This window comes from Triplophysa rosa, linkage group LG9, assembly GCF_024868665.1.
Source record: "Triplophysa rosa linkage group LG9, Trosa_1v2, whole genome shotgun sequence".
Classification (NCBI taxonomy): domain Eukaryota; kingdom Metazoa; phylum Chordata; class Actinopteri; order Cypriniformes; family Nemacheilidae; genus Triplophysa; species Triplophysa rosa.
The window spans coordinates 26410135-26424371 of record NC_079898.1 but is presented as its reverse complement, the minus strand read 5'-3'; the positions used below and the strand labels follow the sequence as shown (position 1 = coordinate 26424371).

The window sequence follows — 14237 nt, the reverse complement described above, 5'->3', positions numbered from 1 at the left end:
GGGTTTAGTTTTCACAGATATAAATGTATGCAATTTCAGCAATAAATATGTTAATTTTTCTAAAAAGGAAACAAATTAGTTGCTCATTTTAAGAGACCTGTCTTATTTTCTCTTGTATATTTAGAGTTGCTCTTTAATAAAGAAAAAGTACTTATTATCCGAATACCCGATTAATCGATGGAAAATCAGTAGAATGCTCGGTTACTAAAATAATCGATAGCTGCAGCCCTACATCAGAGCAGTTTGAGTTCAAGCCCTGATTACTAGAAACTAAAACAAGAACTTTGTTTTGATCTTTTGCAATAGCAGTATGAACTTCTGCAAATGAGACTGGCTCAAGTAAAGAATATAAACACCGCCATGTGTTACTTCCTGTGCTGTGCACATTCCGTGTGTGCTTTCCAGATACCATATGATGCACAGCACGCAACATGCAATGAACCACTGTGAAATGACTCAACCCCAGAAAATATGCATATCATTTTGAGAAGAAAGATGTGCGTTTGCTGAAATATCTACTTGGTTGGCCAATACAAACACGGAACAGTATTAATAGACTCGCGTTCACAAGAGCACTTCTTCGTCTTCTTCTTGGACGAGAGCACTTCAAAAATAAACAGGTTTGTGCGCCGAACGCCGCATGGGGCTTGCCCCTATTGGATGCCAGCGCTCTGAGTCACAAGCGGAAGCACAACTCTGTGTTTACATGCAGAAGACGAAGAAGTGCTCTCGTGAACGCGCGCCATACACTGACAAGACAGAGGAGAATATATCCATTAAAGTCGGTATTTTGGTTTTGTTTTTTGCACATAAAGCATTCTCTTCGCTTCAAAAAAATTCAACTGTGCCACTATGCGCGGATGGACCAATTTAACGATGTCTTTAGTACTTTTCTGGACCTTGGCAAAAACTGACACCATGGTTTCAATGAGGAGGCCTGGAAAGCTCTCGGATGTCACCTAAATATCTTTATTTGTACTCCGAAGACGCCGGAATTTCTCTAAACATGTTTAACGTCATGTGGGTGAGTAAAAAATCACACAAAGTTGATTTTTGGGTGAACTTCCACTTTAAGTTAAGAAAACCCTTATAGTACAAGTGAAATAAAAATGCCTATCATGAAATATTGCAGCTTTTATTGTATATAGCTAACCAATGTGGATCATTCTCTTTTAAAAATTCGTGTGCCCTCATAATCTTTAGCTAAAATCTGAAAATGCACTTCCTTCCTGTAATGACTATCCATCTTAAATGACGCATGTTAGATGGCTTGGGCGGAGCATCTGTTAACTCCTCCCCTTCAACGGTCAGTCTGCTGCCAGTTCCATTTTGAAATGCAACGGCTGTTTTTATACATCCCATCAAATTGTAATGAAAAATGAAAGCCACGCCCACTCTTTTTTCATTCGAAATTCCATTTCACTCGGAAATGTGTCAAAATACGGAAGTAAAAACGATCACAACTTCCGGTTCATGGGGACTTTAATTCTTGTAACAGTATTGTCACTAAGGGTTTTCTAATCTTAATGGGTTTCTTCCAACCTGGCCCAGAACCTTATTATCTCTAGCATCAGTACTTTATGTGTTCCTCATGTGACAGCTGGGTTTTAATGTTACTGTAAATGTCAATAGGAAGTGATTTGTTTGTACAGATCTTGTAAAACTGAAAGCAAATTGAGTCTCCTAGAAAGGATTTCACAAACATCTAGATGGATAACTTCTGTCAGTTTACTTCTATCGAAGCCATTTCACCCGAATAATGCAAACATATATTTGAGAGTCCTAATTGCAAACTGGGAATAAAGATTAAAACTTTTAGATGAAATTTTTTTATTGATTTACCAAATTAAATGAAAAGGTTTGGGTCACTTTAGGGGTCAGTCTCACAAACAATGTGTTATGATCTCATTAGTGACTCTGTCAGGTGTTGAAGTCGATCTCCGTGACCCAGACGATGAGCTCAACTCTGTCACATGGGTTATTGTAGCATGCTGATCCTGCCGCCACATCTGCTATTACATGTGCGTGACGGCCGACAGCTGGAGGATCAGACCACCAAACCCCCCCACAAGTACTGGCTATCTGGTTAAAAGGGTCAGGTAGCTGTCTGCAGGAGTTCGTTCCTAAAAACGACTGGACAAGTTTATTTATTTAGGTTTTATTTACATTTTTTTTTGGTATTCAAAAAAGTGTGATATAATCTGACTCGGAACATCCAAGTATTTTATGCTTTTTCACACACAGTATGGACGTCTTGCATGCTTTTGAGTGTGTAGTCCTGTAGCAGCTGTTCTTGTAGTAGTTTTGTGTGTCTGGTGTGTTCCTCACCCCCGCTTAGGGCTGCAGCTATCGATTATTTTAGTAATCGAGTATTCTACTGATTTTCCATCGATTCTTTATTAAAGAGCAATACTAAATATACAAGAGAAAATAAGACAGGTCTCTTAAAATGAACAACTAATTTGTTTCCTTTTTAGAAAAAATAAATATTTTATTGCTGAAATTGCATACATTTATATCTGTAAAAAGTTAACCCATTTAATACATTACGTTGCCATATTACATTCAAAATGCAATATAATACAAATGTATAAATAAGAAACATTAATAAAATAGAAAGAATCATTTCAAAGGTAAACAACTAACTTCAGCTTATGCATGATGCATTTAGTTTATCTAAATTAGTTTCTTTATTTTTTTTACTATTAAATAGTAATATATTTGTCCACATAAAATACTGAGTTAACCGGACTTTTATTTTGGCAGGTTGTCGGAAGTCGCTTATTTTTTAGTATGTCTGTTTCTTCACTCAAACAATAAAATGTTAGTGAAAAAAAGGGCTCTCACTAAATCCTTGGTGTTTCGAGTCTGACGTCATCACGCAACAGTGCGCAACAGTGTTTTTTAGGCGATTTTAACAATCAAATGTAGTTTGTTCAATGTTCAAGTTGACTTTTATTCACACGCATTGTGCCATGCGATTGACGTCATTTGCGCTCGTCTGGGAAACCGATATACTTCCGGTTAGTATAAAACCGTTTAGTATTCCATTTGGGACGACACTACCCTTCTAAAATCCATACACTACATGGTTGAGTGCATAGTCATTTAGGACACAGCTCAACTCTCAGAGTAACTCTGGAGATGAAGTTCATGTCCTCAAAAAGCGCAGACAAACGTGTAGCACGTTAAACTGTGCAGTTCATTCACTCAGACACGCAGAACAGACAGATGGCATGTTTAAATAACAGGATTCGGCATCCACTAGTCCGCATCTAGTTTGATGGACTCAATGCAGCCAGAAAACAAGTTTCACTCGCAAAATAGACTAAAACAGTAAAATAGCAGTTCACCATTTCAATAACCTCTCAGTTATTTATCAGCATGAGAAACACGTGTGAGCGTGTGAACAGATTAAAATGCGTGTGTCTCGTGGTGAATGTGTGAGACTTGAGAGCCCTGTAACATGAACAGAGTTTAGCGGGCTGTGCGTCAGTAATAACGGTCCGTGGGGAAACGCAGCGCTCCGTGTGTACTGTAGTTAAATGGATTAAACGAGGCTGTTGCCTCGATGATTTTTTGTATTCAAATAACTCGAGAAATCGTTTCAGCCCTACCCCCACTCATGTGAGTAGAAGTTGTTCTGTGTAATGTGATTATTCTGTGTCTGTTCCAGTAAATGGAAGCTGACACGACTAACAGAGAAGTCTTGGGACATTTTGAGTGCTCGCTGCTCGAGTGAATGTGCTGCAACACTTGTGTATATGGGTGAAATCCCCTGGATTAAATAAGAGAATGTTTGCTGCATTAGAAGGGAGAGACATTAAATACAGGAATTGTCTTGATCTTTTGAAATGAGAGTTTGATATATTATCTATACATAATGTTTACATTCACAATGCAAAGCTCTCTTCAGTCCAGTCAGAACATTTACATTACATTAAAAAAGTGATTTTCTTCACACATTGAGAAAAATCTTAACACATTGTTTCTCTGTGTTTCAGGTGATTCTTCAGTGCTTGGAGAGTTTTCTGTGTCTGTTCCACTGTGTGCGACACATCAGTGAGCCGAGAGGAAAAGATGCGCTGAAGTTCTGGTAAACGCTTCTCTTTAACAGTCTGATCCAGACCACAATGACTCAATGTGACAGTGTATATAATATATGACTGAAATGATTCTCATAATCTTTAGAATAATATCATTTATAATCATGGTCTTTTGATCTGATCACATTTCAGAAATATTTTTTGTAAACAAAATTATATCAGTGTGCCAACATTAATATCAGAAAACGAATAACAAACATTTTCTCACTGTTTCTGTTTTAGACATATAGACAGATTTGATCTTGTATTTATGTGAACACCCAATTAGAGATCTCCCCTTCACTTCAGTCAATTGAACCGCGTGCCCAGATGGGCTGAGAATCATAGCAACCAGCCGCAAGAGCTCATGTTAATTTGCATTGTGCTGAGAGGACCTGATTGAGGCCATCGATTAGAAGACTCTCTTTGTCTAGCGAAGTGGCTACATGCCATGCACTCAATTAAGCGTGTTTTTTCAGCTCCTAATCTTCCTCTTGTGATCATGTGCACTTCCTGGAACAAGCCAAAACTCATGAACCGAAAGAAGTCATGACCCATCTGATGTAAGCGCATTAGACTGATATTATAGCGCATGATCATTCTTTATTAAACACTTTGATCCCTTCGAAAGGTTTATCTAATTTCAGAGAGATAACAAAGTAATTACTTAGTTAACAGCCGGGTGCAGGTACACAGAGTGATTGTTAAACATCACTCTGATAAAAATTATTCTAGCTTTGTTTCTCTTGTATTGCCTCTTTTTTAATAAATAGAATTTTGTTGAATGTAACTTGCGCTTATTTATAGATGTGGTACACCAGAACAGTATTGTAGGTTTTCAACAGAACCGGTGTAATCATTTTTGACCGTTGACCTAATGGTTTCTTTCATAAGTTTGTGTTCTGCACAGACGATTATTGCTTAGCCTGCTGCTTATTTCTTGGTGTCACAAAGGTAATGCGAGATAAAGGCCTGCAATGATATAGCCTAATTGTTGACTGTGTGTGTGTGTGTGTGTGTGTGTGTGTGTGGTCTATATGTTTTGAAAGTCAAATGAACCTCATCTAATATACAGAATGACACCCCAAAGATAACGTTAACCAAGCAAGGTCTGAATAACATTATCTAGTATTGGGATGGAAAGAAAAAGCGGATTGCATTATTGCTTTTCAGAGTTTTTTTGTTTTTAATCGGTTTGTTTCAGCATCAGACAAATGCCAGATTCTCATTCTTGACCAGAGGTTTGCTTCCCAGCCGGCCCCTGCTTGACCATGTGACATCACATGCTTTCATGTGATGCACTGATCAACTCAAAATCTGGAGAGCTTCCATTAGAAATTGCCTTTTAATGGAGCACAGGACAGAAAATTCAGTCATTAAATCGAGGTGGCGTGTGGATTCAGGCCTGCAGGTTAGTGGAGGAAATGTACAGTAACCATGAACGGAACAGATAGCTGGAATTCTTACTAGTGGATTATGTTGGTGATTTTGAGTTACTCATCGGGCCTGTTGTAGGAGGTATGTCAGATAGAATAATGTGTGATGATGATGATGATGAAGTGTGTTTTATCACAGGATTAGAGTGTGTATACAGTGAGTGTCCTTGGTGTTGAGTGTGTTTTTATTGAAGTTGTCACTTCAGAAAAGTGCTTTTACGCCTTTTGTAAGTCATCATTATTTTAATGCATGTTTTTATTAAGAGAATTTAGCCTATTTTGAAGACTGGTCGTAACATGACATTTTCACCACAAATTCTCATTCACTTTGTAATTTTTTATTTATGCCAAAGGTGCTGTACTGTTTTATTTAAAATATTTTTTCAGTTCATGTTTAGTGAGATTCATTCTTTAGGACCTAGAGAACTGAGGTTTACTAGTTTTTAAAGTCTTGGGGCTGTTTCTTTGATATAAATGTTGTTTGGTAAAGTGAGACGTCTGTCCAGCGGTGATGTGGAAGATTGAATAACTGCTTGATGTGATACTGTATGCTTGGGTCGGTGTATACTGACACAAGATATTCTGTTCAGATTAAACCTGTTGCATAGCATCACATTAGTTCAGTTTACATGAGTCTGTTTCCAAACCATAAATCTACTGATTTAGTTTTGATGAGTTATAGCTGCATTATCCAAATGATTGAGCCGATGAGGTCATGTAGGCTGTGCTCAGTACATGTACAAGGCTTGTGAGATTGAAGTTACTGTTATTGAAGTTATTGATCATCAATCAATTTGTGTATGTTAGTGGACCTGTTTCAACATCTAGGGCCCTATCGTACACCCGGCGTAATGCGGCGCAAGTGTTTTTGCTAGTTTCAGCCCGACACAGTTCTCATTTTACCGTCCTGCGCCGCGTTGTTTAAATAGAAAATGCATTTGCGCCCATGGGCATCCTAGTCTAAAAAAGAGGTGTGTTCAGGGCAGGTGCATTTGTTGGCGCATTGCTATTTTGAGGAACTGAAAATGGACTGCACCATAGACTCATCAACTCAAACCTGGTCTAAAGTCAATGGCGCAATATTTTTTTGTTATTTAAAAAGCGCATTTGTAGAAATTGCACCTCTGGGTGGGTCTACAATGCGCATTCACTTTGCTTATTACACAGAGGGAAGTGCAGCAGCTCAAATTTTTTTTAAAATATGAAACAATAAAAGATTAAAATGTAAAAGATTATTATTGTGAACATAAATATAAAAATGCCTACATGTCACCTCGGGAAGCTTTGGTGGATTCCTGCTTGTCCCGTAGATGATCTGCTCGCGCTCTTTAACTTCGCGAATGAGCAAATCAGTTTCTTCACTTGAGAAGCGTTCAGCTTTTCTGCCAACAAACTCCGGCATGTAAATAGCGATCCGTCATGGCGAGAGCGCAACTGCCTCTTGAAGGAAATGAGAGATGACACTCTGATTGGTTTATTGCACATTACGCCCAAAAAACACCCATTACTCATTAAGAGAATCAGGACAACCCGTTTAGACCATGCGCCCGGGCGTGCCGACCGTTTTCCCATCGTTAAACTAGCAAAAGTGGATTCGGACACACCCTGAGTGCACCTGCGCAGTGTGCTTTAGACCATGCGCTTAGATCGTCAAAATAGGGGCCCTAGTGAGCAAATGGTAGCCAGTGTTTTAAATGATAGGCACGCTCCTGACATAAAAGCTATTTCAAAAGGATAATTTATAGACTGCATGAAGTCAGGGCTTTGTTGAGAAGGTGATTCCAGACTGCATGAAAGAATGCATGATCTAATTCATTCATAGTGACAGGTTAAGAAATGTTGGCTATAAATATACTTACAATTCATGCAGCAAAACAAAATCAAAATAGTAATTGAGAATGGACGATCTCACCCATATTTGAGTGTGTCATGTACTTAAGGGCTTATTGGTGGACTTTGTTGTTAGCTTAGAACATGAAAAACCCCGAAAGCAGTGTCTCGCTTTTAGTATAAACTGGTGCAAAACTGTGAAACATGGGGAATGTCTAACAAGTATTTTATGTTTGCAGCTCGGACATGAGTGGGGCCAGTAACACCCTGGCACGGGAGTTCCTGACGGATGTGCACCAGTTGTGTAGTGCGGTGGCCCAGCGGGTGGAGGACGAGGAGGAGAGTCACATGGTGGCCCTGGGGGAGTACCTGGTGAGGGGACGTGGCTTCCTGCTCCTCAGCACCTTGAACTATGTTATTGATCAGGTCAGCCCCAAAACCCTTCATGAGATATTATAAAACATTACACGAGATATTTAATTTATTTTCATATAGAAAAAAGTCTCTCTGTCTCTCTCTCTTTGAAGTGAGAGTTGTAATGAGTCATGTCTGAAGTGTCTCGCGGGCCTTTTCTCAGAACTCTCTCTCAACACGACATCAATGGCCTGTGTGTTTGCATAGTGGTTCCTCATCCACTATGTTAATTAACTTGCTGTCAGATGCTTGTTTATCTGTGGTCACATGACACAGTGGCAGGCTGCCTCCTGTATTTGCTTTTAATTCACACTTGTCAGAGTGCTTTCTCTCCTCCGTGTGAAGAATGCTCTCTCGCTCGGGGTGGAACCAGTATTTAGAGGTGTGCTATCGTACCTCATGTCCAACCAACCCTTCTTCTTTCAAACCTTTAAAAGATCTCTACAGGTATCAGTGCCAGTCTGTGTGTGTCTACTGTTTGCGTGGCAGCAGAAGGGAGAGAAGTCTTAAGTAAGCTTCTTCAGAGTGGTCATCAATCCTGGAAGACTTGCTGAGACAGAGTGAGGAATCTCATTTAAATCCTGAATTAACCTCTCCGTCTTAAACCTTTGCCGCTTAGGAGTTGACCTGTCGGGAAGAGCTGCTAACACTGTTGTTGTCTCTGCTACCTCTGGTCTGGAAGATTCCTGTACAGGAGGAGAAAGCCCCAGGTGAGAGAGCATCTAAACTCTGCTAATTCTTTTGAAAATTCAGAGCCAACATAAGGCAACTCATTTTTTTAACCCGTTAGCTTTGCATTTTTTACAAGCTAAATTGTAAACATTCATTTTTAACCTTGTTGTAAATATTTAAGTACTGCTATTGAATTCCTTTGTATTCATTTGGAAACACGATATGTTTCTTTACAATATGCTTTATTAACCATCTGATGGCGGTGATTTTGATCTTACAAGGACTTTATAAATTGTTAAGTAGCTGACTTCATGCACAAAAAGTGAGACCACGAAATGGCTTGATTTATGAAACAGTACAGTAATAACTAGGGTTGGGAATCGAAAATCAATTCTAATTTGGAATCGGAATCGAAAGGCTAGGAATTGGATCGGAATCGAAAGGAATAGGAATCGGATACTTGAGATTAAAATTTGAATTCCTCTTATGAATTCCTGTCTGCATATTTTCAGAGAAGTACATGCGTTGCATGATCTGCTGATATCTCAATAAAAGCCCTTATGAAAATTATCGATATTTTTTACTATAGTAAGCATAGTTTAGATATAGAATTTGTATTAAAGCACAGAATCACAAATTAACCATAGTTGCATTATAGTAACTGCAGTTTAACCATGATGTAGTTCAACTATGATAATACAAATTGTAATAAATCAGAAAAGGTGTGTTTCTATGTGTAAATATACACAAAACTCTGCTCATAAATATATATATATATTTTGCAAATAAGTCAATAAGCAGGCTAAATGACCATACAGGTTGATATCTAAATGTTTTACTTCAACTGTGGAATCGAAACTGGGAATCGATAAGAATCGAAATCGATAAGCAGAATCAGAATTAGAATTGGAATCGGAATAGATAAAATTAAAACGACTCCCAACCCTAGTAATAACCTGGGGGCTTTTCATTGACCTTGAGACGTGAGCTATTTAGTGTAGACATGCTAATCTCTTCTAACAGCTCCTTTTCAAATTGTTTGCTTATTAGTTCTCGTAATGGTGCACCTCTAGAGGTCCCCATGACTTGTTGTAATGACACAGGATTGAACCAGGTTGTGTAACAGCTTGAAGCTAGTCGAGACAAATGTAAATGTAGACCTTATTTCTAACTTTGCCTTGTTTAATTTTGTTTAGATTTCAACCTGCCTTCACTACAAGAGGTGTTTCTGTGCCAGGAGGGAAGGACCATTTCTCTTAAGGCGGGGCAAGAAAAATGTGATGTGCAGAACTCTGGCAAACGTTTATCTGGCTCTTGGAAGTCACGGCGGTCACGCAGAACAGCTCAGCGATACTCTGTAAGGGATGCACGCAAATCTCAGCTTTCCACGTCGGATTCCGAAGCCAACTCTGATGATAAAACCACACACTCTGGGAGCAAACATCGACGTTTTCACAGTTCGACCATCCGTGTTAGTTGCCAGCTTCACCAGTCCAACATTCCATCTCAAGCACCATCACAATGTCTTACTCCTGATACAATGAGCACCGTTGAGCGATCTCAACCTCACAAAAGGCCATTTGGCTCCCACACACTGGACGCTAACATGCTAACAGACCCTACAGCTCTCTCGATCTTCAACCGCATGGAGAACTCGCCCTTTGACCTTTGCCATGTTCTGCTTTCTCTTCTGGAAAAAGTTTGCAAATTTGACATGACCATCAATCACAACCCAGGCCTTGCGGTCAGTGTTGTTCCCACACTCACAGAGATACTTGCAGAGTTTGGTGATTGCTGCGGACCCGGCGGCTGTGGTGGGGTCGATGAGCTGGCTGGAGGCTGGAGCGAGGAACCAATTGCACTTGTTCAGAGAATGCTTTTACGCACCATTTTGCACTTAATGTTTGTGGATGTGGGTCAAAACGAAACACTTCCTGATAATCTGCGTCGAAGCCTGACTGACCTTCTCAGAGCCACATTAAAAATCCGTGCCTGTCTAGAAAGGCAAGCTGACCCTTTTGCTCCGAGGCCGAAGAAGACTCTGCAGGAAATACAAGAGGATTTTTCCTTTTCGAGGTACCGTCACCGGGCTTTGCTACTGCCAGAACTCCTTGAGGGTGTCTTACAGCTACTGCTGGGTTGCTTGCAGGTCTCGGCTCCCAACCCTTTTTTCTTTAGTCAGTCTCTTGAGTTAGTTCAAGAGTTTGTTCAACACCGTGGCCTGGAGCTGTTCGAGGTGACTGCTCTGCGCCTTGAAGCCTTAGCAGGAGCCCGAGATTCAGAAGTCGGCAATGAAGCTTCCGAGCGTCTGCGTTGTCTGATAGCTGGTGTGCTTAAGATCATCAGTGCGGTCAAGAGGGCCAAGTCAGAGCAGCTACACCAGTCTGTCTGCGCACGTCGTCGGCACCGTCGGTGCGAATACTCCCATTTTTTGCACCATCATCGTGACCTCTCTGGATTGCCTGTGTCAGCTTTCAAGCAGGCAGCCCGACGGAACCCCTTTGAGGAGGACTCAGAAGGACGTGATGGAAAAGTGCGATACCCTGAACGCTGCTGCTGCCTTGCGGCTTGTGCCCACCAATGTTTGCGTCTGCTCCAGCGCCTCTCACCCTCAGGTCCCGCTGTGTTGCAGGTGCTGGCAGGAGTGCAAGCGGTCGGCATCTGTTGCTGTATGGACCCCAGGTCTGTCATAGGGCCTTTGCTTCAAGCATTTCAGGCCCCAGGACTGCGGAGCTACCAGTCTCACGTGCTTAGTGTGCTCAGTAGACTTGTCTTAGAACAACTCGGAGGTGGTCAACCATCTGAAAAAGCTAAACTTGCCTCATGTAACATCTGTACTTTGGATAGCAGTCAGTTTCCGGGTCTTGAAGAGACTTTGCAAAGCTGTGGACCTGGGAAAGATTCTAACTTATCAGCGTCCCCAAGTCCTTCTTATCGCTCCCAAGGTATCCTGCCCAGCGGAGGAGCTGAAGACATGCTGTGGAAGTGGGATGCTTTAGAGGCCTACCAGGAGATTGTATTTGGGAACGACTGGCTATTGAGTCAACAGATTGCCGGTCACATATGTCAGCTGACTTTGAGGGGCAATGCAGTAGTGCAGTGGCAACTTTACACTCATATTTTTAACCCTGTTCTTCAGCGAGGGGTGGAGCTAACCCATCATGCTCAGCAGCTTGGTGTGTCAACTACATGTAGCCAGGTCTGCAGCTATCATACCCACTGCCTTCCTGTTGACGTACTGCTGGTTTATCTCCAAACCCTGCCTGCTTTGCTAAAGTCAAGGTATGACCGTGTCTACTTTCTGTCTCTGGTGCATCAGTTCTGCTGTATTTCATCTCTTTCTCAGTGTTAGTTATCTCTTATCAAAGCGTTACAGTATATTCCAGTGCATTGGGTGATATTTTTGCATACTTTTCTTGTACTAAAATGTGTTCTGTTGACCTGAAAATGTACAAAAAGTTCAGATTTGTCAAAATCATTGTTTATTCTCTATTTGTTCCAACTCAGCCGGGTGGTGCGTGATCTGTTCCTGAGCTGTAACGGACTGAACCAAGCCACAGAGTTGATCTACTTGGACTTCACTCGTCCATGGGCGCTGGAAGTGTTTGAGACCTTGATCTTGCATGCGGGGCGTCATCCTGCCGAATCTGCCGTACAAGAGAAAGAAAGAGCTGAAGCCCAGGAGAGAGAAGCTATCCTCGGACTCATGGAGGAACTGGGTTCACGTGGGGCTGGCGATGGCCCACAGAGCCTCATTAAGTTTTACGAAGGACTTAAAGAAGCGTGCCCACAGCCGAAGGGCAAAAGTGGGAAAGTGTCTTTTTCCGGATCGAGCCGTAACCGAGGCGAAACGCATTTGAACACAGTCAACCTTTTTCTGTGTGTGGCCTTCCTGTGCGTAAGCAAAGAGGCAGACTCTGACAGAGACTCTGCCAATGACTCAGAGGATACCTCGGGTTATGACAGCACAGCTAGTGAACCGCTGGGTGGGCGTCTGCCCTGCCTCTCCCCGGACAGTGTTGCTCTCCCTTCCAAAGAGCAGGTGAGAAGGGCTGCTGATGTCTGGTCGGTGTGCCGTTGGGTGTACATGGCAAGTCCGGTTTTCCAGAGGCAGTTTTTCAGACTGGGTGGACTGGATGTATGTTCACGCCTCATGACAATGGTCATACAGAAGCTCACCTCTAAAAACAAGGACTGTAAAGTCAAGAAGAAGAGAGAGAATAAAGGCAAAGCCAGTCCGTCCCATTCCGACTCTCCCACTCAAGCTCTTATGACACAGGCAGATGTTGTAGCAACAGCAGCAGGTACGGCTCAATGGCATGATCTAAATGACACGTTGAGCCCCTCTCAGATGGAGAGCAGGACAAGTGATCCAGCACACCGGCTCGAAGAGGAATGGCCCATACAAAGCATTCGACTACTGGAGGCGCTTCTAGCGATCTGCCTCCACAGTGCCAATTCAGCCCTGCAGAGACTCGAGTCCGATTTTTCCTTTCAGGTAACCACACATGCTGACTTTCTTCCTAAACTTGGTTATCTACCTTATACTGCTGGACATACATGTATTGCGTTTTGAAATGCTGCACGATGTTGTCGATACAGTAAGTTTAAAACAGCTGTTGATTGACAGCTCGACTCATTCCTAATGACTGTTTTGTGTTCATAGCTGCAATCTGTGGAGGAGACCCTGTGTGAGGTGAGAGATCAGCTCTCTCGCTCTGGAGTGGTGAACTCTGAACTGGCCATCCCTCTGTTTGATTCTTTGCTGAGAGTAGCGCAGGCGGAAATGTTCTGCAATCCAGATGTCACAGAGGAGAAGCCTGATAAGGTATTTAGGTGTTTTTTTTTTGCTCTGTACCCTTGTTGAAGCCACGGTGTGGCAGTTATGGTTGCGGACCTGAGCTGTTGAGGTCAGGTGCTCAGATGAGTGACTTTGAGTGAGTGTGGGATCAGGAAATGAGCCAGGTCAGAGTCAAACCTGGGTTCCAGTGAGCCAACACCTCTTAAATGTCTTATATGTGTCGGGAACACATGTGTAGACCACAGCGCTACGGCTCACGCTATATTGTGTTTTACAACTTCTAAAAGTTCCAAAACTTATTTAATGTTATTGTGAATATTTATAAGCTTGGGATTCATTTCTTTATGACACAGTTGTATATAATTTAGTTTGTGTGTTGTTTTGTGCCTGAGTATTTTGTTTGTTACACAGACTTTAGATATTAATATACAGTAATTGGTCTCTTAGACAGTTGCAAAGATTTTCTTCACAACAGCATGATCTGTGGGTAATTCCCAGAAATCATTCTATCATGTGGAAATGGGAAATACACACACACAATGTTGATCTGCTTCTGTTTGTACATATTGTGTGTGTGTGGCCTTGATTTTATATCCTGGTGGGGACCTACACCTGAATGCACACCAAAAATTGAGGTCCCCATGGGCAAAAAAAGCTTATAAATCGTAATCTTATAATTTTTTTAAAAATCTAAAAATGCAAAAAGTTTTCTATGAACTTTAGGTTTAGGGTTAGGGGGTAAAATATACAGTTTGTACAGTATTAAAATCATTACTCCTATGGACTGTCCCCACGGAGATAATAAACCAGACATGTGTGTGCGTGTGTGTGTGTGTGTGCGTGCTGTGCGTGTGTGTACGTGCGCGTGTGTGTGTGTGTGTGTGTGCGCGCGCGCGTGTGTGTGCGTGCACGTGTGTGTGTGTGTGTGTGTGTGTGCGTGCACGTGTGTGTGTGCACGTGTGTGCATGTGTGTGTGTGTGTGTGTGTGTGTGTGTGTGT

The 14237-nt window shown here is 41.7% G+C and overlaps 1 protein-coding gene across 4 annotated transcripts in view; it reads left to right on the top strand.

Moving 5' to 3' along the window:
• The window catches only part of lyst (lysosomal trafficking regulator), a 50257-nt gene that overhangs the window by 5854 nt on the left and 30166 nt on the right, over positions 1-14237 (top strand). For 3 of the 4 annotated variants that reach the window (XM_057342837.1, XM_057342838.1, XM_057342839.1), the window contains 6 exons: positions 4005-4096; positions 7591-7777; positions 8385-8475; positions 9634-11719; positions 11945-12935; positions 13104-13265. In XM_057342837.1, the coding sequence (XP_057198820.1) occupies positions 4005-4096; positions 7591-7777; positions 8385-8475; positions 9634-11719; positions 11945-12935; positions 13104-13265 (3609 nt within the window). Of the gene's footprint in view, positions 1-4004; positions 4097-5487; positions 5604-7590; positions 7778-8384; positions 8476-9633; positions 11720-11944; positions 12936-13103; positions 13266-14237 lie in introns of those variants that run through there. The other variant, XM_057342840.1, reaches the window with a different exon arrangement.